General features: G+C 37.3%; 1 protein-coding gene across 2 annotated transcripts; it reads left to right on the forward strand.

Annotated features, from left to right (window-relative positions):
- Positions 1 to 4,675: 4,675 nt before the first annotated feature.
- On the forward strand, positions 4,676 to 11,945 carry GPR85 (G protein-coupled receptor 85). Of its 2 annotated transcripts, none has more exons than XM_012805134.1 (3): positions 4,676 to 5,012; positions 6,262 to 6,379; positions 7,483 to 11,945. In XM_012805134.1, the coding sequence occupies exon 3, from the start codon at positions 7,650 to 7,652 to the stop codon at positions 8,760 to 8,762; it is 1,113 nt and encodes a 370-aa protein (XP_012660588.1). In that variant the 5' UTR covers positions 4,676 to 5,012; positions 6,262 to 6,379; positions 7,483 to 7,649; the 3' UTR covers positions 8,763 to 11,945. The 2 variants fall into 2 exon arrangements, with proteins under 2 accessions (XP_012660588.1, XP_012660589.1); XM_012805135.1 differs by having other exon boundaries at positions 6,265 to 6,379.
- Positions 11,946 to 21,089: the final 9,144 nt, after the last annotated feature.

Consider the following 21,089-nt stretch of genomic DNA (forward strand, 5'->3'; position numbering starts at 1 on the left):
TTTTTTTTTTTCATGGAAAGTTAGGTAGACAATAGCATACTTCCATTTTAATCACACGTTAACCAAGTTTCCTATTACATTTAGGAGGGGTGGGAATTTTGTTTTTTCTTTTATTTTATAGGCTTATTACTTTGTAAAGAGAACATTTTTAAGTTCAAAAAATTAAGAGAAATGAAAGAGAAAGGGCTAATTCTAATACGGGTCTGGACTGTCAACATGGGAAACTCTTAGTCTAAGGTAACAGTCTTTACTTTCAGCCATGTTTTAATTAAGCCCATTTGTCAAAAAGCTAAATACCACAAAAGCTTTTGTGACCATAATCTGTTCATAACAAGTGCTCCTAATAATAGCCTTGATGGGCTGTATGATTGAGATAATCTGTCTGAATAATCATAGACCAAACACTTTATATTCTGGAGTTTTAAAAATTATACTGCATTTTTATTCCTTGAAAAGTTACAATGCATGTAAAATAGATGTGACTCTCCATTAACCTGAATATTAAGTTAACTTCCCATTTCTTCATCATTTTACCAATACTTTTTTCTTCTCCCCACTTACCCTCCCAACACAAATGTACTTATACACACACACACACAACCACACCCACATGGGGGAATCATGATTGTTTTTCATGGTTGAGACTAACTGCATCCACAAAAAAAAAAAAAAAAAAAATGCAAAGATGAATTAGACAACCTAGAATATTTTAACAGAATAAGGACTTTTTCTCTAAGCTCTAAAGTTTCACCAGGCATTAGTAGGGAAGCTTGCCCTTGTTCTCCCTACTCACTCAATATATAAATAATGTATACTAAAAGAAGAGCTTTAAAGACTTCCAGAAGAAAGTATGCTATACTTATTTAAATAGCACCTTGTTTATAAAACATCAAGAGAATTCATTTAAACCTTTATCACTGAGACGGTGCTGGCATTAACAGCAAAATCGTTTCTTAGGCTGACCTTATAAGCCTTTAAGCCTATGTCCCTCACTTGTTAATCCCTTGTAGTTTAACTTGCTCTCCTAAAACTCTTTTCTCAAAGATTGCTAATGAATTGCCACACTACCAGATCCAACAATATCTTCTCATCGGTGGTCATCCTCTAAATAGTCTAGTCACAATTACACTGATGACCACTCCCTTCCTACAATTCTTTCCTACCTCAGAGTCTATGATGTTGGGGTTTCTTCTCTTCCCTTCAGATTATTCTGGCTCTGGTTCTTCCATGATTCTTCCTGTTTCTTAAATATAGGCATTCCCTTAGTTTTTTGGAAGAGAATTGGAATATTTGTTCATTTGTTTAATTTCAACCTTCTTCTCTCTCAACAATCTTAGCAATGCCACCCAACAGTTCCCCTAGACCCACCTTTATAAGTACTTCCTGAATTGGGGCTCTTACTTCTAGCTGCATAGAATGTCTGGCTGCATGTCAATATCTAAATATTCCACCAGCATTTTCCATTCAGTATGTCTAAAATTAACTCACTACTTTCCTTACCAAACCAGTTCCTTCTTTTTAAACTTGCGTCTCTTCTGTTTTCTGCCTCCCAGGTCCCAAAGCTCCAAATCAGAGAGTTAATTCTTACTCTTCAATCCCTTTGCTTCCCTTATCTAATCATTTGATAAGAAATATGGTTCCTTTTACTAAGTAGATCCATCTCTTTGTTTCTGTTCATTCCTCCCCCTCCACGAGTTCAGACATACCATGCACTGGTGCAACCAGTTGTAAAGCGGCCCCTCCTCTTTGTTTTTTATTTCTTATAAAATCTAGCACATAGTCTCAAACAGAGTTGGTGCTCAAGAGATAGTTCTTAAATAAATTAGAGAACAAGTATTAAAGTTCTCAGAGAGGAAGAAATTGTCAACATACAGGTAAGAGAAGGTAAACGAGTGAGTTTTCAAAAGCCTTGACTTAAAATTGAGAAAGAAGGTCTTAGAAATGCTAGCTTTTAAAATTAAAAATGAATTATATTAACACTTTGGAACCTGTTCTGTGGCAGACTGCAGACAAAAATCTGACAAATAAACCTTTTAGCACTTTGGAAAGAAACATGCCAGATTCTTAATCTTTTAAAAAGTCATTAAGATTCTGAAGAAATCTCACTGCTTGGGGTGTTTTACAATCATGGTTATTCTCAATTCCCAAGGCACTTTTTTTTTTAATTTGGTACTAGTTTTTTAGGTCTAGGGTATCCTCTCATCATTCTGTTCTTCAAGTAGATAACTACAATGCCCTAGAAACTTTCAGTGACTTAAATATCACTATGAAAAAAAATCACTTTTTGCAGCAACTAGGACATGAACCAAAGATACCAGTTTTAAGATTTATTTAACTTCATTGATATAAAATGAGAATACCTACAGCTTAGTATCCTAGTCCCTACATGTGGTAAATACTTGTATATAATAGCTATTAAAATTTTCTTAAGAACTCTGAAATCTCTTTGCAACAAGTTTACAATCCACATGGAAATTCTGATGACTTAGATGCAGTACTTATATTTGAGAGGTTTTGTTTTGCTTAGCTTCCAAGTGCTTATCCTAGGATAAAAATTGGCCTATCCTGGATGTTCCATTTATCTGTTGCTGCATAACAAAGTACTCAAAATTTAGTGGCATAAACAGCTATTTATTAATATTTACTAATGCTATGTATGGGTCAGGATTTTGACCAGGTTCAGCAAGGATGGCTTATCTCTGCTTCATGATGTCCAAAGCAGTGGTTTTCAACTTGTGCCATGAGAGGATCTTAGGTGTGCTGCAAATCTGATCTTTTTTCAAGATCATTAATTAAATTATTTTTTAAAGAAGTTCAAAGCACAGTAAGTATATTCTTTTTTTTAACTTTCTTTTTTAATCACCATAATTTAAGTGTGCCACAGAAGTTTAACTATATGTTCAAGTGTGCTGTGAGATGAAAAAGGTTGAAAAACATTGCTCTAAAACTTCCACCAAGGAAAGACTCTGGGTGCTGGAATTACCTGGAGGCTTCTTGATGCATGCCCACAACTTGGGCTGTGATGACTTGAAGATGTGCTAACCTGAGGCTGCCAGCTAAGCACTTGTATTGGGTCTTCTGTGTGTCTTGGACAAATTTGTAGCTGAGAGCTACCAAGAGAGAGTGCTTTCCAAGAGCAGAAGAGATGGCATTTTAAATGAAGGGATTAAAATCTTTGCTTACAACATTTTATTCTGGCCTATCATTCTCTGCATTTACCAAGGGTTATTTCCTGACTTGCATTTTCACAGAAACAATGCATATAACAAAAATTCTGTATTTGCCCATCAGGAGATTGTACATTGTGGTAAAAATCTAAAATAGACAAATTTTGAAAAGGAGGACATACTTTTTTGCAATAAGATGGCATATATTTATTATAGGGAAAAAATCAAGCAAATTACATCAGTGTTCTTCATATACTGATCAGTATATAATTTGCTAACAGCTTAAAAACCTTTAGAATCCTTTAAACCCAAGGTCTAGGGTATATAGTTGCATTGTGTTTGCTTTGTTCCTTTACTCTAAACCTGAAAGTCAGTTTTAATAGTTTTGGTAATTCAGGGAATCAAAAAGGAAATTAGCTGACATCAAATAAGCCTATGACCTAAACAATTTGAAGCAATAGCTTTACATTTGAGAACTTGTAGATGATATGAAACTTTCGTCAGCTATTATACATATTTTCAAAATCTCTGTTGAAAGAAGATTCAGATTCTAATACATCCTCCAGCAGAGTTAACGAGCTAGATGGAAAATACCTCATTAATTTCTTGAGCCCCCTTGTGAGGCCAGAAAATGACATTCTCATCTAACAGCTGGAAAAACTGAAGAAGTAGTGAATGTAACTGTGCTCAGTTACAATGGAAAAAAAAGCTCTAATATACTCTGAGATAGGGATATGAAAGAATATTGCATATACAGAGACCCCTGCCTTATTTTGAAGGAATCAATATCTGCTTTTTAAAGATAAAGCAGTTAAACCTTTGGATCTTGGCCTTATCCCTTTTGGCAGAGTAAATTATTGTCTCATGGCCTGGCAGTGCAGTCACCTTTTTAATATACTTTAAATAGCTTTTCCCTAATCCATACAACCTAACATCTCCCCAATCATGAATCTGCAGCAAACTTATTTGTCTCTTTTTCTATAGATTTTTTTTAAACTATAAACATTCAAGAAATAAATCTTTACAAAGTACATAGAAATATTCACTGGCAAGTAAAAAAGAACAAATTGAATCGATTTGTAGTTCTATAAAAACAAATTTGGCATTTTATTTAGAAGTTGCACACCACCAAATAGTTTTGAGTTCTTCTCGATGTATTTGTTTTGCTGAAAATGAAATGTTTTACTTGAACGGAAATGGGCTCAAGTTACTTCCAACATTGGTATCGGATTGATTTTTCTAGGTTAAAGGAATGTCAAAGTTAAGTGCCTCGGACGTATTGGGGGAAAATATTATACAATTTTAAACAGATTTAAAAAATAAAAATAAAAATAAACAGGGAAATTTAACATCCTTTCCGTATTATCAACATAGGGCTTTGTGTAACTACTGTGACATCAAGCTTTAAACAGAGAAAGCTTTACCTCCGCGTGTCCAATAGAAATACAATATGTAAATTACCCCATATTATCTGTGTGCTGATTGGCCTGAGTTACCCCGAATGTCACAATCTCACCACCCAGCAATGAGGTATTTTACTGCTGTCTCGAGATCAGATTATTACTGTAGAGAAGATTTTTATTTTTTCTGTTTCATTAACAGATTATTATAAAGCGTTAAACATGCAGGAAGAGAAGCAGACGTTTAACGTTGGGAATTAATGAAAGCATGTCTGCCTGCATTTTAGGAGGTTAAAAGGTTGTTGCTTAAAATTTTATGCCACCCCACAAACAAAACTCTTCGGAAATGGTAAAATAAGAAAATGCATGATTCTAGAGACATCCCTAAGCACCCACGTGTCAGGCTATGTGGTGTCTGTGATATCATCGGACCTTTTGGACTGGTGTAAGTTTTATATATTCGTTATATTCCTAGTATTTTTCATCTGTAATAACAAAGGGGGGAGAAAGAAACTCGTACACACAACTGCTTTGACATCACCAATCTACTGGTCAGCTGAACTTGCAAGAAGGGAATAGAAAGGCTGTTGCTCAGTGGGGTGGAAAGCCAGGAATAGTCATTAAAAATTTTGTAAGCCTGATCCTCTAGTCATATCCCTTAAGGAAGACTGGATGTGAATCTTTTTGTAGTTGTCCTCTGAACTTAGCGTGTTCATTCTTACACTCATGTTTTCGTGCATTCGCGAATAGAAGATGACTAACAAAGACAGGGCTTCTCTAACCTGCTTCCCTTCTTTCCCATTGACGATATTTTTGATGTGCTTTTTAAAATTTTTTCTTTCTTCCCCGCCCCCATTCATTCTCTCATTCTCTCTCTTTCCTTTCTCTGCCTCTTTATTTTTTCCTTTTTCTTCCAGCTAACCTGCAAATTCAAAGGTCAGCTGGGGAAATCATTTAAGAAGAAATCTCAAAGAAACTTTCAATGCTTTGGACCACCCTAAAAGAAAAAGGAAGAAAATGTTTGGGGAAGGCAAGGGTTCCGGGAACCTGAGGAGGGGGCGGGCGTCCCAGGCGCTGTGGCTTCCTCGTGCACTGCCGTAGGGAAGAGGATGGGCCTGTGGTCCTGAACGAGCCTTTCCAAGCCCCGGCTTCAAATGCGGGGAGGGAAAAGTTCAGAAGCAGCCACAAGGGGACAAAAGCTTAATTTTGTCAGTTGAACCAAACGAGGCATTCGATAAACCCAGTCAGATCTGGAGACGGTTAGGGGTTCCTGTTGGCTCCACAGAGGCTCAAGCAGCCCCTGCCGCCGCCCTCGCCACTGCCGCCGCCGCCGCGGCGGCCCCTGCGTTACTGGGGGAGACGGTGCCGCTGCGACAGGGGAGGACGCGGCTGGAGCTCAAGGAGGCTCCAGCGCGCAGGCGCCGCCGAGCCCTGCCTGGATGCTCAGTCAAGGCACTAAGGAAAAAAAAAAAAAATCAGCAATTTATAGAAAGAAGAAGCTATAGTCTGTCGGGATATCCAACACCAACAGGTAGGAGGATATACTCTCGGTTAAGTTTGGGGGTGGGGGAGATGCACAATGTTGATGAAACTGCAGGTTCACCATAAAAGAGCCCTCCTCCCTGTTTTTTTTTTTTTTTTTTTTTTGACAATAAACTGCATAATGGAAGTACATTCAGACAATGCATCTTCAGTAGGGCTTACTGAGAGCTCCATTTCTGGAAAGCGTTGCAAGACTGAGGAATATCAGACTGCGAATCACCGGGAACCGTTCCCTTGCAGCACAGAAGCAATCTCTCTCCCTATCTTCGCGTATGTAATGCATGTCTCTCTCCCTCTCCCCCTCCTCCACTCCCCCCACCCCCCATTATAAATCCAGGGGTGGCGGATTTCAGGTTTCGTAATGTTGCATGATGAGATCGGTATTTACCCGGGGATGTACCGGTGGGGAAATTAAAATCATCGAACGCAGTTTTGCCTGGGTTTCCATCAGCATATTCCGGGCAAGAGAGAAGTGGCAAAGGAAACACGCTTCGTTCGTGGGGATAAGGGAGGAAGCCGATTTCCCTAGTGTGGTTCCCAGGAACCTAGTAGACAATGTGCTTTTTGCTTTAAAATGAAGCCACTTGTGAACAACAAAGATTATCAGTGTAAATGGGAAAGGCTTAGTTGCCCAAGAAATACAGGTTCATGTTATATTCATTTGAATACAGGCAGCCAAAATTTACAAATGCAAGTGCATTATTCCTCTGGGTGTGTTTCCCTGGCCAATATTTACATTAACCATTTTTAATAATCATGTGGGCTTAAAAGAGATTTGCCAAAAATGGGGGTGGGGTGGGGAGGGAAAGACAAAAGATTAAATCACATCAGTTCTTGAAACAAGTTCCTGTTAATTTTGAAGTCTAATATTGAAATTTTGCTTTAAGATGAATCAACAAATACTCTTATGCAGCATGAATAGTGGCACTTGAGTTAAAAGACATATATTTTGCACGGGTTCTTTGGCTCCATATCAGCAGACAAGCTGCCTGTGAACCACTGACAGATACCGGCAGACCTTAAATAAATATAGGTAGTCTCTTATTAGCAATCTTGTAGATTCCATTGCAATTCTAGTGATTAATTCCTGGACTGACATATTTTACAACTGTGGAACATTTTATCCCTTCTCTCCTAAAGGTACTCAATCAAATGTATATTCATTTAAAAAGGGACATTTTTTTAATTCACCTAGCTGAGAAAACTAAACGAGCCAATTTTCTGAAATCCCAAGCAAAAATACTTACTAAAGCAAATAATAGTATTAAAAATTAAAACTTTATTTGCTTCCATAAGTGAACAGCTTTTTGTTAGCACTCTCTGACATCATTGCTTGTTAACTTAAGAACTGATAGCTCATTTTTTTTTTCCAGATATTCTGATGGCAAATCAAACGGAAGAAAACAGGAAGCATGACTGCAGATCGGATCAGTTCTCCTTGTGGATTACATTTTTAGTAAAATGTATGGATCTATCTTTTCCTTGTTCTATCTAGATCATGAGACTTAACTGAGGCTGTATCCTTATCCTCCATCCATCTATGGCGAACTACAGCCATGCAGCTGACAACATTTTGCAAAATCTCTCACCTCTAACAGCCTTTCTGAAACTGACTTCCTTGGGTTTCATAATAGGAGTCAGCGTGGTGGGCAACCTCTTGATCTCCATTTTGCTAGTGAAAGATAAGACCTTGCATAGAGCACCTTACTACTTCCTGTTGGATCTTTGCTGTTCAGATATCCTCAGATCTGCAATTTGTTTCCCATTTGTATTCAACTCTGTCAAAAATGGCTCAACGTGGACCTATGGGACTCTGACTTGCAAAGTGATTGCCTTTCTGGGGGTTTTGTCCTGTTTCCACACTGCTTTCATGCTCTTCTGCATCAGTGTCACCAGATACTTAGCTATCGCCCATCACCGCTTCTATACAAAGAGGTTGACCTTTTGGACGTGTCTGGCTGTGATCTGTATGGTGTGGACTCTGTCTGTGGCCATGGCATTTCCCCCGGTTTTAGATGTGGGCACTTACTCATTCATTAGGGAGGAAGATCAATGCACCTTCCAACACCGCTCCTTCAGGGCTAATGATTCCTTAGGATTTATGCTGCTCCTTGCTCTCATCCTCCTAGCCACACAGCTTGTCTACCTCAAGCTGATATTTTTTGTCCACGATCGAAGGAAAATGAAGCCAGTCCAGTTTGTAGCAGCAGTCAGCCAGAACTGGACTTTTCATGGTCCTGGAGCCAGTGGCCAGGCAGCTGCCAACTGGCTTGCCGGATTTGGAAGGGGTCCCACACCACCCACCTTGCTGGGCATCAGGCAAAATGCAAACACCACAGGCAGAAGAAGGCTATTGGTCTTAGACGAGTTCAAAATGGAGAAAAGAATCAGCAGAATGTTCTATATAATGACTTTTCTCTTTCTAACCTTGTGGGGCCCCTACCTGGTGGCCTGTTACTGGAGAGTTTTTGCAAGAGGGCCTGTGGTACCAGGGGGATTTTTAACAGCCGCTGTCTGGATGAGTTTTGCCCAAGCAGGAATCAATCCTTTTGTCTGCATTTTCTCCAACAGGGAGCTGAGGCGCTGTTTCAGCACAACCCTTCTTTACTGCAGAAAATCCAGGTTACCAAGGGAACCTTACTGTGTTATATGAAGGAGCATCTGTAAATCTTTAGCTTTGTGAAACACTAACCTTCTCTGCTGAGCAATTGTGGCCCATAGCCATATCTTGAGAAGAATTCAAGAATGGAATCAGCAGTTATAAGGATATGGGCAACATTCTGCAATCTTTGCAATAGTTCACCTATAATCCTATTTTAAATCTCAGAGTGATCCTGCTGACTGCCGGTGAAGGTTTGTAATTAAGAATGGACTGAACCACTGCCCTAAGTTTCTTCATGTGGTCCAAACTAGAAAAGGAAAGTAGCAGGTGCTAAGTATCAGTGCTAAATGCTGTGTATATCACTACTTATGAAAAAAACATCAAACAAACAATTAGCATTGGACATCTTAATAAATTAAGTCGACATGAGGTAAATGTGTTGATAAAAACTAATTTTAGAAGTTTGAAGACTTTAAAACATTTCATACTATTATTGTTTTGCAAAGACTAAACTATTTGGGAACTTAAAGTACTGTAATACACTAAAGACGTGCCATGAATTACTGGAATATCACACTTTAAAAACCGCCTTGTAAGTTTTGGGGAGCATTCCAAAGCAGTATATTGGTTCCAATTAGAGTTTACGTTTTTTTGTATTAATACATTACTATTTCTAAATACCACTTTCCTTATCTACTAGTGAAATTGCTAGCTGAACTGTATTATGTGGTTTTTGTTGATTTGATATAAAGTTTTCCCAATTCATTTATATTTTACAAATGCTAGATATTGAACTGGGAGGCAACATCAATGGTTACCAGAGGATCATAATTGAACAGTTCTAATAATGCAGAATAAACACATGTTGCCTTAAAGGGTTATCTAGTATCCTTCATCTTACTTAGCATTGGAGCAAATAGTGAAGGGAAATTGGATCGGTAACTGGCCCTGGTAGTGCATCTGGAAGTGCATAAAAGATCACTTAAGGCTCCTTTTCCTTTTCCTCACATGGTTTGAAAATGAAGGTGCACATCACTGAAATAATGAGATTGCCCTCTGAGGTGTGCTACCCATTCTGGAGCATTCTAGGAAGCAGGCAGTTGATACATGTTTATATTTTAGGTCAGCTGTCAAGGGGAGACCACAGCCTTAGTATGACATCCTGCACAATTTGTGAAGCATTTATTCTACTGAAGGCACAGTCTTGTTTATACTTTCTGCACATTCAGTGTATTGGTCGTTTAAATTATTTCAGTTTAACTTGTGAAAGCTTATAATATAATTTCTGGTATTTTAGAAATACATTAGAGTCTGTGAGTCTCATTCTTTAAGATACAAATGTGTGAACTTCAATATAAAGTTGCATTTGCCAAAATTTACCCGTGTAGCCTGTTAATTTTCTTGGAATAAATTTTACATTTTTGGCATATAATAATTTTTCTTAAAATCTGGGAGGCAAGCACAAACTAGGAAGACTAGCTTTATTATGATTTCATTTTTGATTTTTGATTATTTTGTAGCTACAATATTTTTTGATCTGGAAATGTATGCATAATACTGAGCCTAAGCTGATAAACTGACATAATATCTGTAAAAGCATTATTTGGTATCTTATATTCATCCCTCTATTTCTTCTTAGATGCCAGCAGTATGTAGAAATGTATACTGCTTTAGTTTATTGGTTCAGAATTTTAATATAAATATTACATTTCAATTTGGAGCACAGTACTGTAGAAATTTGGGTTCTAAATATTTAAGTCATAAGAAGAATGGTTTATATTAACGTTATGACAAAACTAAGAAAAGTTTTTACTTTTGTTTGCTTTCTGTTGTTTCATTTGTTTTATGTTGGTTTTTTTTTTATGGAGTTTCTTTGGTATTTGAAAAATAATATTAGGAATCTAATGAAACAGAATTCCTGATTGCTATGGTACTTCTGTAATGAGAATATCAATACTGATAAGGAAAAATAAATTAACGAAATGTTTCAATGATTTATGCAACTATTCAATTTTGCTCATAAAAAGACAGCTTAAGCCATGATTTAATGAGCACTCTGACCTCATTTTTACTTTACGCCAAAGCTGACTGGCTCTAAGGTAACGTTTAATGCACAACAGTGAATTGGATCTAGCAATAAAGCCTCCTTGTTGGTACTAAAATCATTATCTGAAATACAATAAAAAAATGTTATCAAAAGATGTTCTGATAACATTGTTTTCCAACTCAAAAATTTTATAATAGAATCATAGTTGCAATGATATATTTATGAAGAACTTTGCTTAGAGGTTCAAATATCACCAGCAAGCAGTAGAATATTCAGCAATAATCATGAAGCCAGAAAGAGCAAGTCTTACCAACACTAGCCTCCATTGCATAGATAAAACTCTGGCATGGAGTAAGGGGAATTGAGGAATCCCGAGGAAGAACCAGTTGAAAGCTGCCTGGCTTCACCTAACTATGTGAATTAACAGTTTTTGTAAGTCACCTGCCCCAGTGATTTATGAATAAGGCTGAGTTGTAGTGACTTTCATTTCAGCCTACTCCCAACTAGTGTAGCATTTGCAGGTCAAGAATGAAGCAGTGGACAAGACCTAACCCTGGTAAATCAATGCCATTTGTACAGCAGTGAGTAATTGTAGTAACCGTACCAAAAAAGGTCGCCCCTGTGTCTTAATGACCAAATAGCATTATCTATTTTGGCACCTATTCCAATATTCATTATTTAATGCTACTAGTCTTTAACCCATAAAAATGCATCCCCTGGGGGATGGTCCAACTTGCCTATGGGAAAAAACTCAATAATAAGAAGTCCCTCATGGACTAATTACACAACCCAGGTGAACAGTGTTTAAATTGTTTTCTGTAGTAGTGGTGACATATTTGCATGGATGCACATGTCCCTGCAATCTCTTTGCCTTCCTTTTGTGCACAATGAATTTGTGAGCTGCCTGACCGAAGCTGGGTTTTCAGTCTGTGGCTGTGGAATCCTACGCAGATAGTAACTGGTAGAACGAGGTGAGTAACTTGCTTACTTCACCACAGAGGTCCCATTTAAATAAAATTAACCAGAGTGATTACATTAAAAAATAATTATTCTTAGATAGGACAACCTATTGACTGAATTATCTTTTTCAGATTTTAGTTGATTGACTTTCAACACCAGCATTTTCCAGTGATTGATTTGTCCTGGTTGACCCATGGTTATGGCCACTTATCCATTGCCTCTGCTTCCATAAATACTACCTGAATTGCTTATTCATTTATTTATTTGTTCAACAAATATGTGTTGGACACTGGAACACAGACAAGCAATTAAGTCTGTGAAAGTGGGAGAAAAAAGATGAAAAAGAAAGGTGGCAACTAAACTAGGTCTTGAAGGATAACACGGGGAAGAGTCTCTCATTGAGATTTCTTAATCTGGTGGGAAAAAAAATAAATATTTAGCACCACAAAGTTATCAGTGGTAATATAGTCAACACTCCTAACACATGTCAATGGCCCTAAACTGACTTCTCCATTTTTACTTGAGTGCCTTCTCTCCTGTCTTTGCTCAGTGCTTCCTGAGATCTCTTCTGTAGAACAATTTAAAGACTGTTCAACTTAGAATAAACACTCCTCCCCCATTTGACTTAAAATTATCAGGAACCTTTCATCCATATTTAGACTAATCACCACATTGTATTTTGGAACCAGTTCCTATGTTGTTAATTCTATCTACAAAATAACAGCAAAACCTAAATGCCAAAGTTTCCTTCACGTCCTGACTGTACACTTCTACAAAACACATATTTCAGTTTCACAAGAGATGAGTCTTTCCTGGTCTACTCCTACCTTCCTCAGAGTTAGTATGAGAATTCCTGGGTAAAACCCAATCAAAGGAAGGACTTGGTTGCGTACATCTTAATGATGACTCCCAGGGGGACTGCCAAATGCCCGAGCAAAGATGGGCATCACTTGTGAAAGGGAATGCATGTCTTTCATTATTGAAGCCTGCCATCCTTTCAACATGTTTATTGCTGCTTATTGGGACTACAAGAAAAATTCCTGATTCCCTGTCAGCTGAAAAGTTAGTTTGGCATCCCAAATTTGCTTCTATTATAAATACAAGGAAACATTTATAATTATATAGACATGTATCTTTCAAGCTAAGCCATGTGATAATGAGTCATATTGGAACTGGAATTACTCTAGGACAGTTGCAAATGGAAACAAACTCTTCACTTCTGTGTATTCACCATTAGATGAATCGACTTGGTTTCCTTATTTTAGACCATGTGTAGCATAGACTGTATTGTTATTAAAGCAAAAAAAAAAAAGCCTACATTAATTCCATATTGAAAAGAAAAGAAAGAAGCTTTTAAGTCATGATAAATGGTGACGTCTCAAATCAAATGAAAGACTTAATTAAGGTAGATGGTTACCAGAGTTGTGAGTTACGATACAAAGATCTTGTGAGCTTGTCTTTCTATGCAAAAGTACATCATTCTCATGATTGTTAATATTTTCTTAGAAATGATTTGAATGGAAATTGCAGGCTCTACTAAGATAATTAGTGATTGCTGACTTATTTTTTGTTGTTATTGTCAACTGTGGGCATGTCAGTGTTCTGTGACTTTCCCAATACCCTTAGAAACTTTTTATATGCTACATCATCTGTATAGCAGTTAAAATGAAAATATCATATGCAAATGACTGGATTATTCTTTGCCATCAGTCAAAATAGTCGAATGAGTTAAAGGCGTATTGGAAACTGGAACAATGTGGGAGAGGGAAGTTTTTTGTTTTGTTTTGTGTTTTTGAACTGTTTCTGCCTTATGCTCCAGTGTAACCAGATCTAAAAATATATATTGAAGCCAAAGGGGCTTTACTTTATAAATAGATTATATAAATAAGTCCTGGTTTTTAAAAGGAAGAAGGAGATTTACACCATCTCCTGTTGCCAGAAAGATGATGTCCATTAGCTGTTCAAACCCTCTGGGTTAAAAGGCTTTAAAGCCCAGTTTCCTCCCACCATATGAGACACACAAAGGCTGGCTCCCTGAAAGGCCCCCAGAGGAAAGCAAGGAGAATTTGTTTCCCTCTGAGGGGTTAGCAAAAAGGCCTCAAAAAAGCCACAGGTGATTTGGGGTTTGGAATTATTCACACCTGGCATTCACAGCCAGCTGCCCGGCTGCTTCTGAAATGACAACATCATTCTCAGGAAGGCACAGTTTTCCAAGTTAAGTTTAGAGGCAGAAAATAGTTCCTTTTTCTTCTCTGTTTGGGAAATAATAGATTCTTGACACAAATATTAAAATTCATACTGTATTGTATGTTCTAGTTTATGGGGTTTTGAATAGCTGACAAAATAACAATTTTTTCCTTAATATCTTCTTTACTAAGCCCACAACTGAGCCCCCAGCGTGTCAATTAAACATGGGGATATATATCCACACAAAGAGAATGGAACGAGTTGAATCTTAACCCCATTCTCTTTGGCAACTAATGGAAAGACAGAATACAAGTGGACTGATTTCTTTCTCAGTCTATTTTATCAAGTCTTGAAGACACCATAACAGTATCATAATGAACTTTTGCTGTGGCCTGTTAAAGAATCTTCAAATTAAATAACAAGGTTTATCAAGTACCGTTTAATTTATATGGTTATTCAAGATGATGGGATGAGGAAGCAAGTCATTACATGAATTAGTTGTTTCTATCCATAGCTTTAAGGATGAAAAAAATCTGACTAAACAGATGAAAGAAGAGTTTATTCTTTTCTCCTCCATTCAAAAAAAGTTGAATCAAAAGTTCATTTTCTTCAGTGAAAAAAGAAATTTTTGATTTTTTTTACTTAAACATAGTTCAATTTAGTAACCATTTGTTGTTTGCCTACTGCATGTATGATCTTGAGCAAATTACTTAACTTTTCTGTGTCCCATCCCTAAAAAGGGAATTATAACAGCACCTCGAACCGAGGGTTATTGAGAGGATTTGGTGAGTGCATCCTCGTGAGACCCTTAGCAGAGGGTCTAGCATCTTAAATCAATCTGACTTTGTGTTGTGTGTGAGGGGCTGGCTGTTTCATAGTTCCCCATCTAGCAGCAGAGATATAAACAAATTATGAGACAATGTGGTAAGTGCTGTAAGAGAGATACGTGAGATAAGTGTTAAAGGAACACAGGCAAGCAATTAAGTCTGTGAAAGTGGGAGGAAGGGGGGGAGAGAGGAAAGGTGGCAAATGAACTAAGTCTTAAAGGGTAATTGTTATTTCATCTGCCTGACAAAGTTGGGAAAGCCGTTTCAGGCAGAGGGTATAACCAGATGAGCAAAAGGCAAAGAGATTTGAAAGCTCGTGATGTGTTCAACAGAAGAATCCACTAATCAGAGAAGTTTATGGGGTGTGGCTGGAGCTTAGATGCCAAATTAGGAGGGACAGCATATCACAGAGATTAAAAAGCAGGGATTTAGAGATGTAAGTCCTTATTCTGTCCTTTCCTTGCTCCATGGTCTTGAACAATTAGCTAAACTCTTTGAGCCTCAATTTGCTTATCTGCAAATTGGGGAATAGATAGTAGCAACCACTCCTTTAAAAGATTTGCTTTGAAGATGAAATGAGACTAATAATTACTATTAAGTACTTACCACGTATCAAGCACCATTCTAAACACTTTTCCCCTATTAACTCACTTATCACAATAAGTAGATGCTATTATTATCTGTATTTTACAGGTGAAGAAATTAAAGCAGAGGAATTAGACAACCACTTGCACAAGATAGCAGTAGGCAAAACATGTAAGGCAACAAGTACAGTAACCAGCCCAGAAAAAGCATTTCACAAGTGCTGGCCGTTGCTGCTGCTGCTGCTGCCCTTGTTACTTTTAACAAAGTAGCCAAACAAGATTAGTGACTAATGGAGCGAAAGTGAGTGCACAGAGGCAGAGCTCCAAGCCTTCAGAACTCGCCTCCACCTTTGCTGTTCTTCCTTCTCTCCCACTGAGAATCTGAAGGAAGCAAAGAATAGTAGTAGTACTAACACCCCTCTCTGCTTTCATATAGGATTGTATGACGCAGACACAGGAGAATCCATCTGATTTTTCAAATAACTTTTCAGAAGACTGTTGCTTGGATTTTAAAAGTGGGTTACACAACTCACACCAGGTGGAAAGTTTTACCTAGATCTGGTTCATATGCTTCAGTACTAAATCAGGTTTGTTACATTCTGTATAAAGTGGGGGTTTAAAATGGCTGGTTATTGTAAGCTGGATAAAATCCTTTCATGGAGTCAAATCACCTTTAAAACGTCCACCTCCCACACTTGATCTTAGCCAAAAGGCCGAGAAGCGATGACCATTATTCCCAGGCCACATCCCAGGTAATCACACTTCTTTCCCTACTCCGAAATCTCTCTACAGCCTGTGTAATGTGTTTGTAATTCGGCACAGTAAAGGGATGATTGGTGGAGAATATTCTGGCAGAATGATTCCATAAGTACTGTTTGCTTGGCGTTCACGAATCCGCATGGGCCTCCCTCTTTTCTAACTGTTGACTCGCAGTCAGCTGTTTACACACCTGCCCATCATTCACTTCATCCTTTAATTGAACCTGGCATTGGCTTAGGTTTTAGTCTTAAAGGCTCATTAAATGAACATAAATCGAGTCTTGTCTTCGTAGTTGTTTTTGCTACGCCTTTCATGGCTGAAAACACTGGCATTTCTTTAAGTTGTTGTTTTGCCCATTTGAAACGCCCTGCTTTCACCCCATTGGAGCTTTATTCTTTTTATTTGGCCTCTTCCTTTACCGGCAGTCCTATCAAGGTGATTCCATCTTCTAAAGTGATAGCTGCTGTCATCCTCCCATGCCAACTTGGTGGTGTTTGTGATCTCAGTGGATATAGTTTCTATTTAATTTTCCTGGGCACTTAGAAAATCAGTGTCAGCCTAGATGTTAGGAAGCAGGCTGCCACCCAGCTACAGGCCACGGTCAATTCACCTGACCTCTCAGTTCCCCCAACTGTATGATAAAGGAGATTTTCCTCTGGCTTGGAAAAATCTATCTGGGTCACTGATGTTCCCAGGACACTGATGACATGGTTATTCCTAACCAATATAACTTCCCACAAGTGACTCCAGTCCACTGAAAGCCACTTTCCATTTACAGTATTTCAACTAACTAGGTTTTTAGACTAAGCAGTTGTAGGCCTGAGATGATCCCAGCTTGTTAATATCAACACTGGAGAATATCTATAGCACATTAAAATATTCTTTCACTGGAAAAAAAATATTCTTTCCCCGGGCTTCAGCTTTATTCATGTGCTAACTTCATAGTAGCACTTTTAATTTTAATAAGACAGACTCGATGCTGTGCTTCCATTTCAAATGACCAAATTATGGATATTTGTGCCCTGTTATTCTTTTTTATTTTATTCTTTTTATTTCCTTTTTATGTTCTATCCTCAATTATAAATAATTCATGGATTTCTTTTAGAGGGCACCAAACATGTTTCAAGTTCCTATTTCAAACACAGGAAACGAAATTTAGGAAGACATTTTAATACCTCCACAGTTTGCAATTACGTAATGATCAACCTTTGAATGGGCACTTAATAAGCACCTACTATGTACGAGGAGTTCTACAGGGGGTTTAAGAAATCCTTTAATGGAATGTGGCACTGGCTTAGGATTTAGTCTTAAAGGCTTATGACATGAATATAAATCTAGTTTTCTTTTTGCAGTTGTTTCTGCTATGCCTTACATGCAGGAAAACAGTGGCTTTCAAGTTTAAAAGTTCAGACATGTTTTCCTTTTATTTTTCATTATACTCAAAGCTTGAATTTATATGTTTATAATTGGATTTACATGTCTATAATTACTGGTACATATTTTTACTTACAACAACAAAATGATTTACTAATAATTGTCATACAACACCCTTTTTAATATTTTGAGTCTCGTCAGCTATTGGCTTTTAGGAGAATGAACTAGAATAGGTGTTCTTCTTATACTGGTAGTAACTTTTTATCTCCTAAGAAATTTATTTGGTAGGGGTATGGGAGAATAGTCATGCAACCCTAGAATACATACTTCGAGGAAATAAATGTTCCTATTTTTACTTGAGCCTTATACATCCGCAGTGCACTGGAAATTCTGTGCAATTATTGCCATCAGTGCTTCTAGAGGTGATGCCATTCATTCCCTGAGGCAGAAAGGACCTGTGTTCTTTTCTGTGATGTTTGTGTTTGTTCTGCCTGGGAGGTCTTGAGCATTTTCTACAGTGCAGGAGCTCCAGTGTTTTGTGTCTCCACCATGGGCATGACAACTGGTATTTTCAGGAAGAAAAAATAAGGAAGAAGAAAGACATTTTCTACTATATTATTGCTGAGGAAGATTTGCTCTCTTTTATAATTTTAAGACACTGTTTTGTACATGACAAAATAGATTCTCATAAATATTCAACCAAGAACCATCCTATTTTCACCCAACTAAAACTGTCTCTATACCGATCATCATGAACAATGATAGTGTGTTCATCATTATGAACAGAGGAGAAACAGAAGCAAAGAAAAATGCAGACCAGGCTTCCTGCCGTAGAGGCCTCTCCATGGCGGAAGACAGACAATGTAGTTAAAGCCATCTTGCCATTAGCAGCATGAACCAGGATCTAGCCTGTACTTAATCTTTCTTAATAAGAAGAAATAAAAGAGAATAGTAGTGTTGTTCCAGTGAGGGGAACCAGCGACATTTGAAAAACAAATCTTTATAAGTAGGAGAGTTTGAGAAGTTTGAAAGTAATTTTAAAAAAAAGCTTAGGGCCAGTTTTTAAAGTGGCTTAAGTTTGACCGCACCATTAAGACCTTTCATGATGCAGCCCTGTTTTCATCTCTCCACATTCTTCTCTCATTCTTTCCTATTTTCCATTCTTTATCACCACCCCGTAAACACACATACACACACCCTATATCCCCCACCATACAGACACGCATGCATTTCTTCCTCAAAGCTGCCCAACTCAGGCAGTAGGCCCATTCAAGTTTTATCTTTGATCACTTTCCCCCCTATTAATTTCTCAGTCTTTGCCTGCCTAGGTTGCCTGTGGTTTTGCAGGATACCATGGGGTTCTCTAATTGCCACCGACTTCTCTAGCTCATGGGCCACCTTGTCACCTACCTGTTTCTATCCCCCACAGGGTACCCTAGCATACCTCTGGATAATAAATAAATGCTTTATTAGTAGAAACAGTATTTATTAATAAGGACAGAAGAGCAAAAAGATTAATTATAGAAATTTTTTTCGCTGTTTCCTTTTTTACTAGAACTTTCCTTGCTCTGTCTCAGTTGAGATGTTAACTCACACATTGTTTCCAGAACAGGTTGGAGGGAGTCACAGTGGAGAGAAAAAGAGGGAATTTGTAATCATATGTAGAAGTGGAATAATCCTGCCCTTTCTTTTGTAAATGAGTGTACTACTGATCTTTTAATGGAAAATAGGCTTTAAAGTTTTCTTTAACAGTATTAGGGTTTAAACTATTTATGCTTTCTCACTTGCTTCCCTTGTTTCAGACAAATGGCTTATGTAACCAGAAAGGCTATATGACATTTTATCTGGAACTGCAATTTTCACATAAACACACTAAGCAATATTGAAGCAATTCATTCAAACTTTTAAAGTACATATATTTTATTTTGGAAGATTCTTCACATTGGACAATATTCACAGATAGGACACATGATTTTAATCAAGGATATCTCTTAATCTATGCTACAGTAAGTACCCTAAATTAGACTTTTTAATAGATTACTCATCCGGATTTCAAAAATGCCATCATTTAGAAAAGAGTGAAGCTGTCACAGAATTTTTTCTTAAAGGCACGCTAGCACATTTTGACCATTGAGAAAAAGATTAAGAACAAGAGTTAGGCTTGTTAAGTATAAACAAATACTGTCATGACACTGGTATATTTCCTCCAGTAATTAATATACAGTTGTAAAATACATTCTACTGTAATTTTTATCAGATAGTTCAAATGTAGGAACTGAAAAATTCCTCTGAAACATTATTAAGGATAATAATGGCAGGTGCATTGTGCATCAGAGAGGCAACATTTGCCCCCAAATAGGATAATTTTATATTCTATTTTTATGTGTTAAGACTATTAACCTAATAGCAACTAGATTTTTAAAGTATATTTAAGTATACTTTAGAATAATTCTGTTTCAAATAGATTATAGGCTGTTAACAACACAAATGCTGTTGAGTTTGGTGTATGAAGACGCTTATTGTTTTATTAAGTTATTGTTCTCACGCTCATAGTTATTTTAAGTCAAAACAAATGGGGACAATTTGGGTGTTAGTTGGATGTGAGAGTAAGAAAGGCTTATTTGTCATCTTAGTTTCTCAGAGAAATGAACACTCTGGGTGTTTGTCAGTGATAAAACTGGATAGTTGAGTTTCTTGATTTTATAACTTTTTTGGTTTTTGAAAGATAATATTGGGAGAGTTTATGTAGACATAAGCCCATTCTTATAGCTATTGCTTTTTTTTTCTTTTTGCCAAAACCATCAGTTTAAAAGTCGTCCCGAGAATTAAAAACTTGGACAAGTCAGGGACAAATAATGATAACAGAGAAAAACGCAGAGTAATATCTTTCTCTCTTCAGCCAACTGAACTTGGCTTTGGTTTGATTCTGAAGGAGGGATCATAATGATTTTGTTTAATTATTATAAAGCACTTTTCATGCATTCATTTATTCAACCACTAGTTATGCACCACCTACATCTGTACCTCACATAGTAATGTTTCACCACCTTCAGCACAGTGAGACAGTAGTGAATAAATACAGATACAACATCTGATTCTTGTGGACTATTTTTATAAATATGGAAGGGCCATTATGCATATTTCATTAATCTGGACAGCTGATTATCTCAACCTTCCCACCATAATTTCTCCACTTAAAAAGCATCACTGTAATTAACTTTCTCACTCTCACTGTTAAATACTCAAGAAGTTAAAAATTATCCCACAAATTCATACCTGAAACAGTTTGTTTCCCAAATCAGGAAAGCAAATGCGCCATCCTATCAAAAGTAATTGAATTCTGGGCATCTTTCCTTGAGTAGAAGATCAGATATATCATAAAAATTACATTTTACAGATGAGACACTGCTGGGGGAATGAGACTATTAGTGCTAAGCTTCCAGTGGTTCCTGACAGCGCGAGGTGCAGTGGTCCAGTGAAGTCCTTTTGCTGGCCAGCTCCCCAGGCTTCCTGGTAAAAGTTGTTTCAGCAACAGAGCAAGAGTATTCAACTATTAGGACTGTGTTGTTTGGTACGTTCTCTATTTGGTATTGGTTTGATGTTCATTGGTTTTAAAACTACAAAGTGCCAAAAGATAAAG

Source organism: Otolemur garnettii, unplaced genomic scaffold, assembly GCF_000181295.1.
Source record: "Otolemur garnettii isolate 467f Iridium unplaced genomic scaffold, OtoGar3 scaffold00037, whole genome shotgun sequence".
In the NCBI taxonomy this organism is placed as follows: domain Eukaryota; kingdom Metazoa; phylum Chordata; class Mammalia; order Primates; family Galagidae; genus Otolemur; species Otolemur garnettii.